General features: G+C 35.6%; 1 protein-coding gene across 1 annotated transcript in view; it reads right to left on the reverse strand.

Annotated features, from left to right (window-relative positions):
* Positions 1–580: 580 nt before the first annotated feature.
* LOC131804024 (protein espinas-like) overlaps positions 581–22183 on the reverse strand; it is a 102640-nt gene continuing 81037 nt past the window's right edge. The window contains exons 5-6 of the mRNA XM_059126220.1: positions 5545–5748; positions 581–2559 (exon numbers count right to left, since the gene is read on the reverse strand). Of these exons, the coding sequence (XP_058982203.1) occupies positions 1114–2559; positions 5545–5748 (1650 nt within the window). The 3' untranslated portion in view covers positions 581–1113. The remainder of the gene's footprint in view (positions 2560–5544; positions 5749–22183) is intronic.

The following is a 22183-nucleotide window of genomic DNA, read 5'->3' on the forward strand; positions in this document are numbered from 1 at the left end:
CCTGCATTTGCATATTATGGAACACTTTCAAATATTGAATCCCGATACATTTATTTATAAGGATTTTCTTGTTTTCTAAACGTTTACTATCTAATTGCATAGTCTTTCAATTGTATTGATTATGTGTGTGGATAGAATTACTCTCATTGGAGGCACACGCATTATGGAATACAGTTAATCGTTTAATTTGTTGCTATAATAATGCACACAATTTGAAATAGAACACTTATTTTAAAAATCTTCCAAGAAAACTTGGTGGAATGTCCAGTTCATGATCGTACTTACTACATCAAAATCGATTTACAGCAAATTTCTGATACTAGTGTCAATCTGGGTGATCAAATCTATTTAATCCGGAAAGATGAAACGCTCTTCTTGAACAAAAAGATAAAATTGATTTCCACCAATTTCCCAAGATTTAGAGTCAACTCAAAAAGTTATTCTTAAACATTTATTATGGGTGTATATCCTCCACTTCCCTTTTTCACATTACCCTTATTACTCATAAACACGTACCATTATTATTGGATTTAAAGCAAATAAAAAAAATTAGTTATTTTATATTTTGAAATGATATACATTATGGTAATAATCATTTGTAGTTTTTATTTCTGTTTAGCATCAGTGTACAACAACTTAACTTGAAATAATTTGCAAACTGACTTCTCTTTCTCTGATATGGTGAAATACGAAATAACTTAACAATTAAATTTTACATTATTCCGATACAGCGAATCAGATATGGTCTATTTGGTGTGTAAATCTACGTCTATATACGAATATGTACAGATACATTCAACATTCCGAATTCATTGATTACAGGAGTACAATTTTTAAATTGTGTACGAAAGTTACATGACTTTACAGTCTTCAGTAGGTTTTGTATGCTATTCTCTAGTCTAGTCTGTCTATATCTATGGAGTTGGATACAACTTAAACATTTTCTAAATGCTTCGATTGCTGCTTATTTTTACTTGAACTCAATATATTCCAGAAACGTCTAAAACAACCAGGTTTCTTTTCTATGGCCACAAATCTCTCCTCCTCCAGTATGGTGTCCAGGATGTAATAGCTGCTGAGATTGAATGGTGGTGGTGGCAAAATCGGAGGTTGTCATGATATTATGCAATTCTTGCCATCCCCACCAGTGCCAATGGTGGAATTGGTACTGCTCATAGCCATTGGACCAGTTGCGTTGGCCGTTGTTACACCGCCACCACCACTACCACTGCTGTATGTGTTTGCCTGTTCCATGGCCTGTTTCTTCTTTTTCTCATAAGCGATAGCATCGTTCGGGACATACGAGACACGCACACCGCCATAGTGTTTGCGTGCCGGCAAACGGTAAACATAGTCGTCCATATCACTGGACGAACTCGACGAACATGTGGAGCAAATGCTGGCTGCATCACAATTATCCGAATTTCTTACGGCACTCGAACCAGCCTGAGTCTGGGCATTGTGCAATCGCAAATTGGTCTGATTGATTTGCATTTCGGAGTTGCTACGTGATTGGTTGCGTTTGCGTCGCCGACGTCTGGCATTCGAGTTGTCTGTGTAGCTTTTGGAACGGGACATGGTGTCTTGTATGCTATGGAAGCGTACCTCTTTAGTGGGGTGGCGATTATTTTCCTCATCCTCGTCGTCATCATCATCGTCGTCGATATCGTCTTTAATTCGTTCATAATTATCTTGGGGTGAGCTATTGAAGCCATTGTCGTTTTCATTATCCAGATCTAATTCATTGGTGATTTCTTGGGTGGATTGGGTCATGTCGGAAGCAGTGGGTGAGTTTAGCATGATTTTATCAATGCTCTGATAACTGTGAGAATCTTCACCTTTGGACACCAACATATCGGGTAGGGAGGCGGTAATATTGGGATCACCGAATATGGTTTTATCTCCATCACATATATTATCTAAGCTAATACCCAACTCTGTAAGATCAATGGGTGGCGGATGGGCAGGTCTGGGTATACCAGGCACTCCCACCGCTTCCATATTACGGGCAAGCATTAGTCGGCCCAAATCTTCTCTTCTTTGTCTTTCCTGGCGTTCCAAAAGATCGCCCGCACTACCAGAGCTCTTACCACCATGGCGATCTTTACTATGCGATCCCTTACCCGGACGTGGTGATCTGGCAATTTGGCTGGTGGTGCTGGCACGATGCGTTGGCCTTAGCTGTGGTCCCGAACTGGTGTCAGACGGCGTTGGCGGTTCACCTTTACTGCAGGCAATCGAACAATAAATGGTTCCACGACGCGGCAGGAACGGTCGTCCCAACAGCGAACAACGACAGGTGCAACACGAGAAACACTGATCGGTGGCGTGCCAGTGCTGGCCATCGTGTGACATTTGTCCCTGATCGACACCGATAACTTCGCCGCAATAATCACAGTATTCGGCGAACATGGTGTCGAAGCAACTCAGACAGTACGGTTTGCCATCGCGCATGATGTATCGTTGACCTCCTAGCTGGTGATCGCACTCGAAGCATGCGAAATGTTTCATATGCCAGGTGCGACCCTCTGCCTCGGTGCACTCGTCGGAGAAAATGATCTGAAAGTGATAGAAAGAAAATCGGGAGTTATTTTGGAGCATTGATATTCTTTATAAAAAAGAATAGATGTATAAGCGACTGACTGACGAACTGATTCATTAACGCCCAGGCGAAACGAAAAGTACTAAATTTGGTAACATTTGGTATTTGGAGCTAAAGTCTTAAAATTTGATATAAGAATTATGTTGGGGAGGTATATGAGTACGGAAGATGGAGTCAAAAATTAGAAATTTTGGTATTAGAATCGGTTTTTGTGAGGTAGGGTTGAGCTATGGGACGGTTTTGGAAAAATGTATTATTAAAAAGTACGAAAATAGCTTGAAATGGAAAGGACAAAATAGTGCTTACTTTAGAATTGGTTAAACGGAGTGCGAATGTACGTACTAGGTGGGTATGTACAACTATGTTTGAGATTTGGTTGTTTTGGAAATACATACTAAAATAGTACGAAAAGAATTGGAAATTCGAAATTTGCTATTTGGATCAATTTTTGTGCGCTGGGATTGATGTATGAAACTGATATGGAAAAATATACCAATAAGTACGAAAAGTATAAAATTTGTTATTTGGGGAAGGAATAGAGTAGGAAATCTGAAATTTAGAATGAAGGTCTAACATGTTGTATAAAATAGACGATACTATATTTTTGGAAATTCGAATAATAGAAGTAACCAAAGTATTAAAAAGTACTAAATTTTGTACCATTGGCCATTATGTGAACAGAAAGAGTTTAAATCTTGACATTTGGTATAAGAAGTAAGTTTGGATCTATGGTTGTTATAAGGAAATATTTTTGGAAAAGTGTGCTACAAGTATATGAAAAGTACTAAATGGCACCACTTTTAGTTTTTGGTGAATGGATAGAGCTTGAAATCTGAAATTTGGCAATGGGATCACTGTTAGTGTGTAGGGTTGATAGGTTAGAGCAGGGTTTTTGAAAATTTGGTACCATTTGGAATTATGTGAACGTGTAGAGGTACAATTTTGAAATTTGGTAAGAGAATCAAGTTTGGGAAAAGAGGGCTGAAATAAGTTGGTGGTTATGAAACTAAATTTACAAATTGTGAAAGTGGTACTGAGTTCGTACGTTTTAGTTTTGGATGATTGGATGGAGATGGAATTTTGAAATGTTGGTATTGGGATCACTGTTGGTGGGTAGGGTTGAGATTTGAAGGTGTTTTTGGAAATATGTACAGTAAAATTGGAAAGGCCTAAATGGTACTAAATTTGGTATTGTTCCGAGCTGATCTGCTGAGCTATATTTAAGGATATTTGCTAAAGAAAATTATACCCAGCGAATCCAAATTAAAGGAAAATTATTCGAATCTTTCATGCTCTTACCTTAACTAAGTCAAAAACAAATACAGAATGGTTACGTTAAATGGATTGAGCCTTTGCTTACAGCTTTCAGTTTCGAATCCAATTAGAGTCCTGATAAATAAATTATATATCAAGTGCAGAGTGAGATGAAAAAAACTGCATCAAAGTCAAACGTCATAATTCATCAAAGCATCACATTTAAGAATAAGTTTAGATTTGTTCGAATTGGTCAGGTTTGGCACGAATTATGGCTTTCAAATGGCCAATGGAACCGTCACTCGCTGCCCGAATGTTTGCTCTGCGGTATTTCGGCCCGTTCCCGGCAAAGCGCTTGCTCGAAGAGATCGACACTTTGGTGTTTTTTAGTACCAACCTTGCTTTCCAAAATACTCCAAACACAATAGTTCAACGGATTGGTATCCAGAGATTTTGGTGGTCATTGTGCGCTGGAAATGAAGTAAGGAACCATTCTTGGGTGGCGCTTCTGAGTGCGATGGTGCTGACTCCTGTTGGAATGTCGAAGGTCTGCGGCCAAAATGTTTGCGTGTCAAAGGCGAAGAGCGACCACCGGCTGTTATGGCGGCTCACACCATCACCATGGCCGGCGCTTGAGTTCTGGTGGCCAACCGAAGGTGCACATTGTGTTTCTTTGCTAACTGCTGGACAACGAATGTTTTCTCATCGGAGAAACCAATTTCGGCAGTTCACCACTTTCGGCCAAGCGAAGCAGCTCTTTTGAGTCTATTTTCTTTCTATTGCGGTGTAAGTCCTTGCACTTGTTGGAATTTCAATGGCTTTACCCCGAGCTCAGTGGCTTAGAAATGACAGCAGTCTGAAGTTGGTTGCAGTTTTTTCATCTAACTCTGTATAGTTTCAAATTATGGGGGTCTTGTATGTATGCATAAAACGTCCAAAAAGAAGTTCGGCATGAGAACCCAAAACACTTTTGGTGTTTTGATGCACAAACCAATGGACGGACGGAAACTTATTTTGCCCAACTTTAATTCGAAAATTTCAAAAACAAATTCATTATTTGACTCAATTTCATAATCTACTCGGTGTTTCCTGTAATTATGGAGATAATTGAAATTTTGTCGCTTAGTGTTATTTTCCACAAATTTAATAAATTACCTAAGTTCAGTGACTTTTTTTATTGTACATCAAAATTTAAAATTCCTTGGTATCTCAAAACAAAACCTTTAAATGTGACTGCCCAGTGGCGTCCAAAGTTTAATCGGTTATGTTGAAACGTCCAAGTTAACATTCTTTCCACCTTTTTTCTAGATTTTTCCTAAATGGATTTTTATGAATTAAATTGCTAACTACCTAAGCTTGACGTCACTCTGTGCGACGAACAAGCCAGTTTTATTATTGTATTCTCTTTAAAGCAATCAAATTAAAGTTAAAATCCCCCATAATGATATTAAATATAATAATGCATCGTAAAAAACTACTTAGCACCAGAATCTTCTCGGTTTGCTTTTGAGATATGGAATCTGTTGGCAAACGAAGGATTGGCATGACATTCAAAAAATGCTCTGCCAACGGACAGACAAATTACGGCTGTCACCGAAGCTGCAGCAGCAGTCGCTTTGGCAGATGTATACCTTCACTCCAATCGGGAGAGCAAGAGCAAAAACCGTATATTTTTAAGTTTAGCTTACCTCATCACATGCCGAGCAACGTGGCTTTTGGGTTTCAGCATGATGTCGTCCGCAATAGAGGTTACCATCACGATGGAAATATATTAAATCCACCAGTAATTCCTTGCAGACACAGCACACAAAACAGGCAGGATGCCAGCAGACTTGTGCGCCCAGACGCTGGGCAAAAACCACAATGTCACCGGAGGAAAGTTGTTCGTTGCACTGAAAAGATGGAGCAAAAAAGAAAAAAACGTTGTAAAGAAAACAAATCAAATAAAATAAACATCATTGTGTGTGTGTGTGTGTGTGTGTGTGCACAAGTCACAACGAAAACAACAAAAAAGTGTTTTACATGTTTACAAATGGATTTGTATTTTGCAGATCTAAGCAAATTAAGGAGATGTAGTCGTTGTTGGTTTGAATACAAAATAAGATTCACTTTTTGATAGCAGGATACAGTGGTTTAAGGTTATTGGTTACGTTCTTGTTATGGCATGGGGAGTTTTATTTAATAAACATTTTTAAATAATTCGGAACTTTATAGTGAATTTCCAGAGTATATATAAAAAGTTGTCCTTATTAAACAAAGAAGAAAATATTTATTATACATTACCATGATGGTATGGATATTGACCTCTCGGAATAAATTTTATCTAGCCCTACATATATGATTTTGACCCAAAGCTATGGTGCCCAAATCTCAATGTCAACGCAGTATTATAAAAAAGTTTTTTTTTTTTTAACCAAATACTCTGAAAAAAACTATATATTTGAAATCTTTTTCTTGGCCAGACTCCGCATTCAGAATATAACATTATAGTTTAATTGTTTTTTTTTTTTCTTTCTCTCTCTCAATGTGAATATTCAAATTATGATTTTCAAAATTTTACGACACATTAAAAAAATAACATTTGTACTGTATTGACATATAAAAGATCTAACCATAGAGGAAAATGAAAACTTTTAAAAGAGTTTTATATTCCGAACATCTTTAGCGTTTATAAAAAAAACAACGGAAATTATGCCTTAAGGACACATTATTATTTTTCCAAAAGAAAAGCGAAAACTCTTGCTGCGAAAGGGGTTACAGGGCACTTAACTTTGGCCATAAATGCCATCTATTCATTTGAAATGTGCCAGAGGTTTTTATTTCTATTTAGCGAAAGTGGTCCCTAGAGATAAACGGGTTTTATGGCAGCATTTTATTTGTATGTATGTGTGTTTCATTCCAGTTGGCGGGGGTGTCGTTTAATGACTACGATCAAACCATATGATCTGAAGTTCAAGGCTGTAGGGGAAATAAGTATTGAATTTTGTGGCTGTGGATTAATAAAAAATATACTTGGAGGTTAGGAAGATAGCAAAAGGGTTTGGTTAATTATAATTGTTTCGAGTTATTTGGTAAGAAAGTGAATATTTGGAGCATCTTTGAAGGTTGTAACTAAGCATAGTCATATTGTCATGTAGCTCTTTAATATTACTACAAATCTAAGAACGTAATAAATTAATCTTAAAGAATATGAATTAATTATTTAATTCAAATTGATAGGTGTTTTTGATTTACTTTTGTGTGTTCGACTACCAATCAGAGAATATGCAGTTCAATCCCTCTATGAGGCAAACACAACAAACAAAAAAGGAAATAAATTCGGCTACCCTCCATCAATTGGAACAACCTTGAAATTTAAAAAAAAAATCTAAATTGACACCATTATATGGGGGCTATACAAATACGATATTTGAACATTTCTGGTGAAAAAATTCGCTAAAATCATCAAAATACCGAACATAGGGAGATACCGTCGTCTGGGGTCCATACGAAAACTTGGACCGGCATATACAATTTTCCGTCATAGGATGCTGGGCTCATTTCAAACCTCAAATACGAAAATTGAAACAATTCCGGTGGATAATGTCGCTAAAATCTTCAAAATAAGGAATATTGGGAGATACTCTTATATGGGGGCTATACGAAAACGTGGACCAACACTAAACTTAAATCGAGTTCGAGGTTAGCCCACATTGTATATAGACAAAAAAGGGGGTATCTAATACCAATTTAATCTTGTCACGTCTTCTAGTTCCAAAACCAAATATAACAAATTGAATATCGTAAATTGCGAAATTAAAGTAGATTTTTATTCAAGCTTTTCTTATACCAATATTTTTATTTACCTATATATACCTGTGGATGATGATGTGTCCTACGTTTTTATCTCCCAAGTACCAAACAGTAGTTAATCGCCTCTACCTTTTCTTCATCTTCACATAATCTACAGCAGTCGGGACCACCTTGTACAGGTCAGATATCTGATACTACATTGGCCAGCCAATATGCCTTCCACGATTCTTAGATCGGACCTAGTAATTGAAAGAAGGGAGAATTTTCCCACTAGAATGCCGGTCAGATGGCCCAAGATACCTTGCAACCGTTTTCCAGGTGTAAGCTTTTCGTTGAAAGCCTTTTTTAGTCGGCTGACATAATAGTTAATAAGTGTTTTGATATTATTTTAATCGGTAGGTCAAACGACTGGAAACCACCTCGAACTAGTTCGCCACCAACTTAATTCAACACTGTTCTGGGACCCAACAAAGCTAAATGAATTCACGTATTTCAAGATAGAAGCTCTTGCAGCCAAGAATGTCAATTTGATGGCAATTTGACTCGATGGCTTTACCATTTCATCTGCCTTCTTTATTGCAATAATATCGGCCTTCAGTTGTTATTCAATGTATGGTCGAAGCCCCCAACCCTTTTCTATAGCGTCCCTCCATTAAGAGAGGGCAATGAGATCTTTGTCGTGTGCTTCTTGATGTTTCTGCCCCGTTTTAAATCAGACGTCCTAGAAACTCGGGTACTCCATGCAGTAGAAAAGGCTAAACGAACAGAAGTCTATTTTTAGGACTGGCTCTAATTCTTTATCCATTTTAAAATGGGAGTCAAATTCGTTCTAAAACGAGCAGATTCTACTCCGAGCAGTCTTATAGTTTTTTTTTTTTAACATAGCGTTGTTGAATTTTTATGCAAGTGTATTTTTTACACATTCAGGCTTAGAAAATCATATGGCAGAAAAGGTAGTGCTGGGTATTGCGAATTTCAAATTCTAAAAATGAGAAAATTCCGTTAAAAATTAATTATCAGTAGGTGTCGTTATGGACCAATTTCTAAATCAACACAAATGCCTTAAATCGGACGATAACAAATTGGAACTGAAATATATTTACGTACATTTTTTAAAAATAGAGACGGATTACCCACATCCACTCGTATTTTCACTGTGTGGGGTCTAAAATGCTTAACCCAAATAGTTTCTATCGGAATGACAAACATAATATACCCTCCATAATATAGTGGAAGTCATAGAAAATAGTAGACTTTTTAAAGTATCGAATTCAAAAATTCGGAAGTTTCATTCTTAACTTTATTTTTGGAACATATTTTTATGACCTACATACATTTTAATGGCATTCAACAAATTTGTATTAACACTTATTTCAACACTTTAACTTTCAACGTGGAACTCGTATATTTTTCACTTGAAAGCATCTGAACTACAATGGAACAGCGTCTCCTTTGATCCTTTTTTCTTTTGAGTACAAAGTTCTACTTCCTCATACAAATCTTGAGTGCACACATGAGGAGGTCATAGAGATGTGTTTGAATGATTTTAAGGATCTTTTACACTTTGGTGCCTGGCTGTTATTTTCTTCCTCCTCCTCTTTTAGGAACACAACAAAACATCTACGACAAGGAGTAAAAAACCCGAGCTTAATTGTCACCACAAGCCAACAGAGTGGAGCAATTCAAGTGTTTTCCAACTTATAGGAAATTATGTCATTACAACAAAAGCAATGTAAAGAAAATTAACGTGGAAATAGAATCGTCGTCACACACACAGGCACACGCATCCATTCGAATACTCGCCGCCACGAAACACACAAAACAATAAAAGCAAAATAAGAAACATTAGCAAAAACCAATGTTGGTTGCATGGTTTCAATTTATGTATTTTATGGTTTTTTAGCCCCGTCTCCTAACCCCCATCCATCCAACACCATTACTGACTTAACTGTCGCGTTTTAATTTCAAAGCAACCGACACTTAACATTGTTTCATTAAAGGTCTCTCGCCCCTCCCGCTTTATGTCTTTCGCTCTGGGGTAATTGAAAAACCAACTATGTAAAAGTTTTGCCATCACCCCCAATAGCCTGCGGCCACCTCCCACCCCACAGCCAACATTTACTGGCTATGAGTGCAAATGACATTAATTAGTCGGATCCATGCTGTGTCTTGGGGTTTTTGCAACATTTCGTACTGCCACTGCTACTACATATTATGTAATGTACTAGTCTCATTTCGATTCTAATAAATTGCCCGGGATATAATTAAACCAGAAAAAAGTTCCGATTTTGCTTAAATGTTGCGGAAAACGGAAATAAAACATGAAAATTTGACGAAGTTAAATGAAAGGCAAAAGAAACATAATTGTAAATTTTGTATTTATACTTAGCACTAATGGCACGGGAAAAAGTTCAGGAAGAAGTAGAACAGAAGGAAAACAACAACTCATTAATAACAAGAATGGTAATTACCAAAGGAGGCTGGTGAATAATGGCAACATTTTAGTAAAATTGCTGTAAATGTTCTGCAGGGAATTAAGCAACTTGATGTAATGACAGTTTCGGCGTAGTTGTTGAATTTATATTGTTTGTTAAATACATTTTTTATTTTTGGATGTTAACTTTTACATAGGAATTGTTTTGTTAAAACAAAAATTATGTTTTATTACTTTCTGCCTTATTTTTTAGATGCACAAAAAGTTAGCTTGCTTTCCTCGTTCGAAAAAACCATTGAATAACTGGGAAAACAAGTAGGCAGTAAATATCTCTGAACTAGAAGGAAGGATTTGCATAGGGAATTTAAGGACCTTTCCCACTTTCCCGAAAGCGTTGGAGAGTGGCAGATCTCCTGAATGGCAATCACTTTGCAGATACCAAAGGTAATAAGAACTATTTTGCCTTAAAATGTTTTAAGCTATCTAATTCATCAAACACGCATAATCGTCAGTAAAGTCTTGGGAATTTGTGAATAATCCCGGACCCAGCAGTAAGTTCGTCAGAGTCGAACATTAAATACCCTCAACCATCTGGAAGAAATTTGCAAATTATATAAAAAAATAAATAAATAACAGAAAATAGAAGAAAAATACTGCAAAAATCATAAAAATGACGAATATAGGGAGGAACCTTTAAATGGACGTGGACCTGCATAAGCATGTTTCGGTTACAGGCTGTAGCACTCATCACGAATAATACAAAATTTGAAACAACTCCAGTGGATAATGTCTCCAAAATCGTCAAAATAAGAAATATATAGAATATAATAAATATAAGAAAATACCGTTATATGGGGGCTATGCGAAGACGTGGTCCTGTATGAACAATTTTCAGTCATAGGAGCTAGTACCTATTAAGAACTTCAAATTTGAAACATTTCCGGTGAAAAGTTGGACAACAATAAAATATTGCAAAAAAACGACACTTAACTGCCAGCCAGTGAATCGTGGGTCGATGGAGTATAACCCTACTGTTTTTCAGACCTCTCCCGCAAAATGACGAATTTTGAATATTAAAAATCATCATAAATCGTAAAAAGTTTATCCGATTTACTCACACATTAGCTCTACTACAAAGACGGAATGTGGCGGTCTCCGGCAGTCACCTACAGACGATCCATATAACGGCAACAACCACTTTATAATATTTTGAAGACCTATACTGCATTCACCTACCAATTTCACTGGCATTTCAAGTTTAAATGGAACTCGTTCGAATTCCTCAATAATTTAATTCATAAGGGTTTCTTTACAACAAGTTTTCTTTTAATTTAACTGGCATTTAAAAAAATTGGATAAGTCAAAAATTTCATAGAAAATAAGTTAATGCATAGGAAGAGAACGGATAATCTGATTGTTCAAACTTTGCATTGTTCTGGATATTTGAATTACCGCAAAATCTGGTGCGAGAATGAACAAGATCGGACTACTCTTTTTAGTACGTCTCCCAAATTTAGAATATCTAAATGGAATATCTAAAATGTGAAATATACTGCAGATTCTCTTCAAATTGTACACATACCAATATTTTTACCATTATAACATCTGGTGTAAAGATGAAGTATAGCGGATCACTGCTTCTGGTACCACTGCTTTGAATAACCAAAACGCTCATAAAATGTGAAATAAGCATCCGATTATTTTCAAACTTGGCATATCCCAATATTTCTACCAATACAAGATCTGATGGGAAGATGGAATACAACGGACCACTCCTTTAAATACCTTTCCCACAAAGGGTCAAAATTTGGAATATCTAAAACGCTCAATGCGAAACATGCATCAGGCTCTCTTTCAATTTCGCACATCCCAATATTTTAAGCATTACAAGATAGGGTGTGATATATGGGATATGCCAGCTCACACCCTTGATACCTTCTCTACAAAGGTCAACATTTTGAATAAGATGGGATATATCGGCCCAATCCTTTCAATATCTCCGCCACAACGGGACAACATTTTGAATAATAATAACTGTTATAAAATGTGAAAAAAGAGTCAACCATCACAAGATCAGTTATGAAGAACGGAATGATATATACCCCTACAACGGATCTATATTTTGAATAAACAAACATGAGTCAAGTTGAAACAACCTAATAAAGGGTGATTTTTTTGAGGTTAGGATTTTCATGCATTAGTATTTGACAGATCACGTGGGATTTCAGACATGGTGTCAAAGAGAAAGATGCTCAGTATGCTTTGACATTCCATCATGAAAAGACTTACTAACGAGCAACGCTTGCAAATCATTGAATTTTATTACCAAAATCAGCGTTCGGTTCGAAATGTGTTTCGCGCTTTACGTCCGATTTATGGTCTACATAATCGACCAAGTGAGCAAACAATTAATGCGATTGTGACCAAGTTTCGCACTCAGTTTACTTTATTGGACATTAAACCAACCACAAGAATGCGTACAGTGCATACAGAAGAGAATATTGCGTCTGTTTCTGAGAGTGTTGCTGAAGACCGTGAAATGTCGATTCGTCGCCGTTCGCAGCAATTGGGTTTGTGTTATTCGACCACATGGAAGATTTTACCCAAAGATCTTGGTGTAAAACCGTATAAAATACAGCTCGTGCAAGAACTGAAACCGAATGATCTGCCACAACGTCGAATTTTCAGTGAATGGGCCCTAGAAAAGTTGGCAGAAAATCCGCTTTTTTATCGACAAATTTTGTTCAGCGATGAGGCTCATTTCTGGTTGAATGGCTACGTAAATAAGCAAAATTGCCGCATTTGGAGTGAAGAGCAACCAGAACCCGTTCAAGAACTGCCCATGCATCCCGAAAAATGCACTGTTTGGTGTGGTTTGTACGCTGGTGGAATCATTGGACCGTATTTTTTCAAAGATGCTGTTGGACGCAACGTTACGGTGAATGGCGATCGCTATCGTTCGATGCTAACAAACTTTTTGTTGCCAAAAATGGAAGAACTGAACTTGGTTGACATGTGGTTTCAACAAGATGGCGCTACATGCCACACAGCTCGCGATTCTATGGCCATTTTGAGGGAAAACTTCGGAGAACAATTAATCTCAAGAAATGGACCGGTAAGTTGGCCACCAAGATCATGCGATTTGACGCCTTTAGACTATTTTTTGTGGGGCTACGTCAAGTCTAAAGTCTACAGAAATAAGCCAGCAACTATTCCAGCTTTGGAAGACAACATTTCCGAAGAAATTCGGGCTATTCCGGCCGAAATGCTCGAAAAAGTTGCCCAAAATTGGACTTTCCGAATGGACCACCTAAGACGCAGCCGCGGTCAACATTTAAATGAAATTATCTTCAAAAAGTAAATGTCATGGACCAATCTAACGTTTCAAATAAAGAACCGATGAGATTTTGTAAATTTTATGCGTTTTTTTTTTTAAAAGTTATCAAGCTCTTAACAAATGACTCTTTACTGTAGAATGTCTACTATGGAGATATAATATATTGGTCCTCTGTTTCTGTAATCTCCCACGCACACACACACACATTTTTGAATAATGCAAAATATGTCAACGATTTTCTTCAAACCTTGTATATAACAATATTTTTAACAACAGGAGATCTGATCTGAATATGAAATATATGAGTACACTCCTCCCGGTACCTAATTTTTTAAATAAAATCTTGTACAATATTTCTGGTAACTTCCCAAAAGTATAAACACATTACCCAAGACCTACCACCCCTAATGATTATATCAGACTAAGGTCTTAATCTAAAAAGACAATTTTGTTTTACTCAATCGGTAGCCCTCCTATAGAGGGTCAACATTTCGAATAATAATAAAACATGTCAAAATATATGTCAATAAACGGATGAAGGTGTCAATCTATCGGCAAAACCGACTGATACTCTTTAACTTGTTTTTTTTTTAGATTTTATACAAAACCCATTCTAAAATATTATTATTAAATCCGATTTCATTTTTCATTTCTCGAATGTACAAAACCTTTAACGTAATTTGTAAATTTTATGAATAATGTAAAACAAATCATAAAATGTCCTCCATTTTCTCTCGAATTTATCACATCAAACTTGTACCAGTAATTAGGATATAATGATAAATATTTTTTATTTCTACTCAAAAATATTCACATTTTACTACCTTGTAAATAATTACTACCTTTTCTCATTAATCTTATCGGATCCAATTAATCCAATATCCTCTTTTTCCTGTTTGTCTTCCTTTGCCATTTAACGCCCTTTTTCCGAACTCCGGTCATCCAAATGTCAACAAGTTTTGCGAGTTTAATTTCACGGCATTGACGTTAACAGAGGTTGACAAAGAAGTCAAAAGAAAATGAAACTCCTACAATTGTCCTCTCCGAACAACCGACAGTTAGCTTGTATATCTGTCTGTCTCTGCAATATTCGTATTGACAAATTGTCACTCATTCATTCGTTCGTTTCGTTAGTGTGATAGGTCGATCCTTTTTTCGTTGAGTTTGATTGAAGTGCCAACCTGAGGCTAATGTCAAGAAAAGGTCATTGGCTGATAATACAACTGTCTTTTCGTTTATGTCCAAATTGTCGTTAGTATTGTCCAGTTGTTGTTGTTCTTCACTCCGTGTGTTACGTGGAAATCGTTGGGGGTTATCCTTATCCTATTTGAAAAAGTATTTAGCAAACTAATACTTTGGATAATTTTTTGTCTCTTTTCATGCACGAACGATGACAAAGTTTGTCCGGAACCGGAATTATTAATGGTTCTTGTTATCATTTCTTTCTGCAGTACATAAACATTGTTCGTGCTTTTCCTCCCAACTTTCTTCCCTTGGCCATTTGTCGACACATTACAGATTGCTTGACGTAGATTGTAAGAAGATGATTTCGCTCATCATGGCCTTTTTCATTTTGTTTTCTTGGATTTTTTTGTGATTTTTTCATTTTTATCAGCTTGCTTTGATTATGTTTCTTTTGGCAAAACCTGCAGCAATTGGAATTTATTTTTTCCCTTTCTTCGATGTTTGCATACACTTGAATGAATTCTTTCATTATTTTTATATGGGGGTATAGGGTTGGTTCTTTTTTGCTTTGCTTTTGTCCTGGCATTATCCTTTCACGAACCTTGTCAAATACGCCAACATTATTGTTTGCGTTCTTCATTACGGGATGGCATTTTTTCGTTTCCTCTTGGCGTGTGTTAATTTCACATTTTGTGAGAGACACGCGTTGACGTGTTCGTTAGCATGGTTGGCTGGAATTCAATATTTGGCATTCGTATTTTTTTTTTTTTTTTCTGGGCCATTGAACATTTTCCTGATTTCTTTATAAAGTGTCGTTTTATGCAAAGATTGCTGCGAAGGCATTAGCAACAGCGAAGGTGATTATTTTAACACTTTAAGTTTCATTTTAATATATTTCCGACTACATATTTGCTTTTAATTTGGAAATCAGTGAAGTAGACTGTGAAGAGGGGAATAGAGCAGTTTTAAAGATATAGGGGAGCGATTTTGATACAAAACCTTTTCTAAATACCCTGTCCTATGTAAGCGGTGTGAATTTCGAGTTTTCGAACTAGTTAATATGAGCAATTTATTGTTGAAAATGTAAAATGTATATGGTATAAATCGGTTAAATGCTTTGAAAAATGGAAAATGGTTGGTATTGTGTCTAGGATAATTCAAGCTTTAAATCGACTATATCGGTCAAGGTTATTCTTATAGCTTCTAAATCTATAAAAGAGGAAAATGTTTGTATGTCTGTAATTTATGCACTCGAAAACCGCTGAACATATTTCCCTGAAAATTTCCAAGTATACTACAACATCGCCTGAAAGTAACATAGGCTATTTAAATTTTTGAAATTCCACTTGAAATTGGAGATATAGCATTAGAATCGGAAGTATCTCCCAAAATGTCTCCCATATCTACTGATCGATTACAGATGTAGTGTCCAAATTTGGAATGTGTAACGGAACTTGAAACAAAAACAAATTTGCCCAATTTGTTTTGAAATCGGTTCAGATTTGGATATAGCTCCCATATATATTTTCATTTCAATGAAATTTGGAAAAAGTGATGGAATTTGTCTAGGAAATTATTTTGGCAAATTATATCGAATTCGGTTCAGATTTGGATATGGCTCCTATATAATTTTCGACCGATTTCGTTTATTTAATGCACCAAACACGATATGTATGTTCGATTGCAATGACATTTGGAATGTGTGAAGGGATTTTGATCCAAAATAAATTCTTCAAATTATATTGAAATCGGTTCAGATTTGGATATAGCTCCCATATATATTTTCGGCCGATTGCATATATTTGATTCCAATGAAATTCGGCATGAGTGACTAAATCTTGTAAAAAAATAAATTTGTCAATTTATATTCAAATCGGTTCAGATTTAGATATAGCACCCATATATATTTTCGACGATTTTACATATTTGATGCACCCAACGCGATATGTATGTCCGATTCCAAAGAAATTCGGACAGAGAGACGAAATCAGGTACCAAATTACATTGAAATGGGTTGAGGTTTCGGTATAGCTCCCATATATATTTTCGGATACGTGGAAGGTGTGATGTAAAAGTTAATTTTGTCAAATTATATTGAAATCGGTTCAGATTGGGATATTATTTTATTAAGAAGCATCGACCCACAGCGCCTTTGCAATAGTATTAGGGTAATTGTAAAAAACCTTATTCAAATTGGCGGTGTTCAGTCCAAATGTTGATATAGCTCACATATATATCTTCGTCCGATTTCAATTTTATTGTCGCAAAATGTGTATTATTTGTCCAGATCCTTATTTCGGCACATTCGATCGAATTCAGAATCGAAACAAATATTTCAAATTTGGCAAAAATCCACTTTTGTTAAAATTGGTTCAGATGTGGCTATAGCTCTCATATATATGTTTGATTCGATTTGATGTTTGAGTCCCTCACGTTCTTAGTACGCGCTCCACAACAATGATATTTGGTATCAGATACAGCTCAGATACACCTTTGTTAGATTCTATCGATATCGGATCCTTAATCCGATTTCAGGCCCCGATAATGGCTAATATCTGCCAAAATTGAGTGAATTTTGGGGCGTACGTTTTCATTTTGAGGAACTCGGCTCCGATATATATTTTTTTAATATAATCCTTTTCCAAGTGATATCATGCACTCTATAGCTAAACTATAACTGCTCTAAAGCAAAATGTTGATAGGTGGTATGATCTACTGGAAATTAATTCTCTTTTTACGCGAGTTCTACTAAATATGCATAGTGATGTAGGGTATCACATAGTCGGCCCCGCCCGGCTTTTGACTTTTCCTTACTGTTTTTTTGTACCCTACATCACAAGGTGGTCAGGGTATTATGCCTTTGTGCATATGTTTGTAACAGGCAAATGGAAACCAGACAGACCCACAGTTCATTTTGATGATCTGTATAGAATCACGTTCTGAGTTGATTTATGTATGTCAGTACGTATGTCCATCCGTCCGTCTGTCCGTGTATTCTTGTGAACAAAATGTAGGTCGCATTTATTATCCGATTGAGATGAAATTTTCCAAACAACATTTGTTTGGCCCAAGGACGAACCCTATTGAAACTGGAGATAATCGATAAAAATTTAGATGTAGCTCCCATATATATCTTCGTCCGATTTACCTTTTATTGTGCACCAAACGTGTAATATCAGCCCGAATAGTATGGCATTTTGCACATTCAACCAAATTAGGCCTGAAAATAAGTATGCCAAATTTGATCGAAATCGGTTCTGATATAGCTATAGCTCCCATATATATTGTTCATCCGATTTGTTATTTTTGTCCTCCGCAGCCGTAATATGCACTCTGTAACAACAATATTTGGGGAAATATATCAAATGCAGCTCAGAAATAGCTTTGCAAAATTTTATCGAGATCGGTTCAGATATAGCTATAGCTCCCATATATATTGTTCATCTGATTTGTTGTATTTGTTACCCACAGCCGTAGTATGCACTCCGTAACAACGGGAAACATGTTAAATACAGCAGGGAAATATGTCAAATACAGCTCAGAAATATCTTTGCCAAATTTTATCGAGTTCGGTTCAGATTTGGATATAGCTCCCATATTTATCTTTATCTGATTTCAAATTAATTTTTCACCAAATGGGCAATACAAGTCCGAGTTTTAAAGATACAAATGCTTCGGCTTATTTAGTCCTTTGGATTTTAAATTATAATTATAATCATAGGGTGTATGATTGCATTCTCCCATAAAAACTTTTAATTGTTATGTGGAGCTCAACTAAATTAGCAAAGTGGAGTAGGGTATAATAAAATCGGCCCCGCCCGACTTTAGGACTTTCTTCACTGGTTATTACTTAAGTTCAGTTTTTCGAATAAAAATCAATAATATGCAAAACACTATGTGGTTAATGTATCAAGCAATTCAAACCAAACCAAAGCAATTCATCTGGCGTGAATCTCGGAGAAAATTACGTTATTCAAGTGTAACTTGCTCGTTGTAATAGTAAAATTTGTTTAAATTTGTTTTAAAACTACATAAAATTTCAAACATTTTCCTAGAACTTAACACAAACTGTGAGTACATTATTAAATTTTTAAAATATATCTTTAAACCAGCATCAGAATAAAAATTTTTTAAGTTAGCCCTCCAGCTAGTTATCTTAGTTATAACAATGCACTTTTCATTTCATATTTCATTCTTTTTTTCTTTTTTTTTGCTCAAGATATTATTTTTTTCCAACATTTTACATTTGCATAAGATAAAAGTTATGGCAAAATAAAAAACTAACTCCCAAGAAAAGTACAAGTGACTGGCTAGTGCGTGTATCTACATACCACTATGTCTGAGATAATTTAAACTCGAATCCAGTCAATAGCCATTTTCCCCTATCTCCCCCACGTTTTATTTGAAAAAGAAGCGTTTCATTTCATATTTTGTTTGTCTGCTTCTGAATGAATTGCAGAGTTTTCTCCTTCTTTATTATTGCTTTGAACACTGAACTCCCTGTCATCTGCGTAAAAGGGAAACTGTTGTATACGGCTGTCTGGTGTGGCGGCAAGCGTTGGATGAAAAGGAATTTTTGCAAGGAGCGACAAAAAACGAACGGAGTCTTGTTAACGTCTTTCTCTTTTGTATTATTTCGCTTCTTTTTAATTAAACATCGTTGTAGTATTATCAAGGATTTTTCTTATTGTTCGAAGACTTTGAAACTTTGAAGTTGTTCCCTTTTTTTCAGTTGCTGCCGTTGTTGTTAAGTGAAAAAAGGTATTTATGGCCATTTTCTTTCAACTAGTCCTTGTTGTAATAAAAAACACAGTCTATTGTTTGAAAACAGTCGCCTCACAGAGATTTTCGCTAGCATTTCCATGGCAGGTATCGGGGAGTATTTATTGTCAGGGAATCTTTTGTTGGAATTTTGATTTTTAGACAGACATGTTCAAAAAGCAATCGTTTTTAATGAATAATTAAAGAGAAGACGTTATAATTTTAAAGAGCGGGGCGAACGACATTTGTTCCACTAGGAAAACATGAAAATTATAAAATAACCCTTAATGTGGTGGCAACAGTTTCGACTTCTAGCAATATTTTCTTACCAACAGATAATTGAAATGGCGTTAAATCGCACGATATAGGCAACCAATTTACTGCTACCGAATGTGAAATAAAATGTTAAAATCACCGAACTCGCCTCTCAATTGGATCATTGTTACGCGTGGTGTGTTGCATGTGGTAACGCCTTGTGGAACCACATATCATGCAATTCAAGCTCTTGCATATTGGGCTCAAAAAGTTAGGTTTCATCTCACGGTAATACCCACCATTCCCAGCTACATTAAGATTTGCAGTATCTTTGAAGAAGTACAATCCAATGATTCCACACTCAACCAAGACTTTTTCTGGAGGCGTACGTTGAACTTTCTAAAAGAAGCATGTATTTTGATAATTCAATTCAATGATTTGAAAGCGTTTTTCGTTTGTAAGACGATTCATGGTTAAATTTTCGGCCAAACTGAAAATGTTTGACAGCAAACAAAACAAGAAACGTGCGCGAGCTGTTCAACCTAGTGTCACCATAAATATGATATCTTAAAAATCACAATTTGCTTTCATAACCTACAGAGATTTTCCTGTATTTTTTGTGTGTTGCACCGATATATGGACTCTATATATATTCTGGGACTCCAGGTGTATATGGAGGTGTATATGAATTGGTTTAAGTTTTCGTCATCGCAATATTTCCATTAAATGTAGAATGTTATCGATGAGGGAATATAAGTTCCTCTCTTCTCTATTGTATAAAATTAAATAAATTGTAAAGGTATTCAAATTGTTCACCTTCTATGGAGTTGGTTCCCAAGGAATAGGCCAATATTTTCCCTTTCGTATCGGTCCTAATTAAATATGATATAAATATTGCGACGTGTCAGGTTTGGACTACCTTCACTTTATAATGTGATAATTTTTAGAAAATGTGCCAGACATAGTCGACCGAAATATTCCATTTTTATACTTCATCTAATACAGATAAAAATATATTTTTTTCAAAATTACAAAAAATTCGAACATCTATGTCCAATTTTATGCGAAATCAAAAATTTCGTATTAATTTCAGGTTTCTGGTTGAGAGAAATATTAAGTTATATAGCAAGCTGTAAAGAATCGCCGACTTGTTTAATGATAAATAATTGAGAATTATGACGTGTTGGTCAGGCACCATAAGGGGTTCGCAGATATATATAATCTTTACAACAGATTTTGTGTTAGTATAAATAATGGGATGTGAAATGAAGGTCGTTTTAAGACCTTCACGTATAATCAAAATAATAAAAATGGGTTGTAGTTCCTGTGGCGGAACATTGTTGATATAGGTCCATGTCTTCGTATATCCACATTTTTCAATGGAATTGCTTTAAATTTCGTATTTGAAATTCGAAATTCGTACTACAGCATATGACATAAAAAATACTTTTGAAGTCAGGATCTTCGTATCCCCACATAAGAGATATCATTTAAGTAGCATATTTCGAAGGATTTTAAAATTTTCGATATCGGTTTATGAATGTCAGTAAGTCTGACCGTCTGCCCACGTATTTTTATGAACAAATTGCAGGTCGCCTTTTATTGATATGAAATTTTTTATACATAATTTGTTTGGCCTAGAGCGAACTCCATATCGTAACGTTTCATTCATTTCATGAAACTGCTTCATTAAATTGACGCACAAAATTAAATATAATAATTATCACTATTTACCCTCTAATTATAAATACTTTGGTTGCGTATTTGCTTGTATCAGACAGCGCGGTTTACACATTTTTTACTGAATTTTGAAAAAAGAAGTAGTTTCGTAATATTAATAAAATCCGTATCAAATATTCAATGAATCCAAAAATCATTGAATTTTAAAGCAACGTAAGTTTTCATTGCATGAACAAAATATTTATTATATAAATGTAGCTTTTCATTGCATCAATGAAAAATAATCAATGAAACCGGTTCATTGATACAACGAATCATTTTTCTTTCAGTGTTGTGTGGAAGGTATCAGGAGGAGTGGACCGATATTACCCATTTCCGAACTCGATCTAGATTGATAATAATATTACGATGTACCAAGTTTGGACCAAATCAGATACTCCCTTCCAGGTTTATCGTGCACATCAGCCATAAAAGAGATGTACTGAAACGGATTTAGTCCAAAGAGACGTTGAGTCTAAAATTGTTATTTCGATGAGGCACGTTTTGGCCGTATCAAATGATATATACTCTCTGTAGCAATTTGGCTAAGGGTATAAAAAAGAAAGGATCTAAGTCGGAATTGCATTTGTTGATAATGGGTCCATTATTAAAAATTGATATTTAAAATAACAATGATACAAGCAATTTAAGATTTTGCACTTCTATATTAAAGGCTGCGAATATATATCTGTCAGCCAACCAAGTGTTTACTTCTCAAAGACTGCAGTATAGAGAAAAAATTAAAAAGTTCCGACGACCAAAACCAATTGGAACTTTTCATACCCTTTAAGTATGAATTTGTTTGGACGATGATTAATGTATAAGTCAGTACCTTAGTCAATCA

Source organism: Musca domestica, unplaced genomic scaffold (genome assembly GCF_030504385.1).
Source record: "Musca domestica strain aabys unplaced genomic scaffold, Musca_domestica.polishedcontigs.V.1.1 10, whole genome shotgun sequence".
Classification (NCBI taxonomy): Eukaryota; Metazoa; Arthropoda; class Insecta; order Diptera; family Muscidae; genus Musca; species Musca domestica.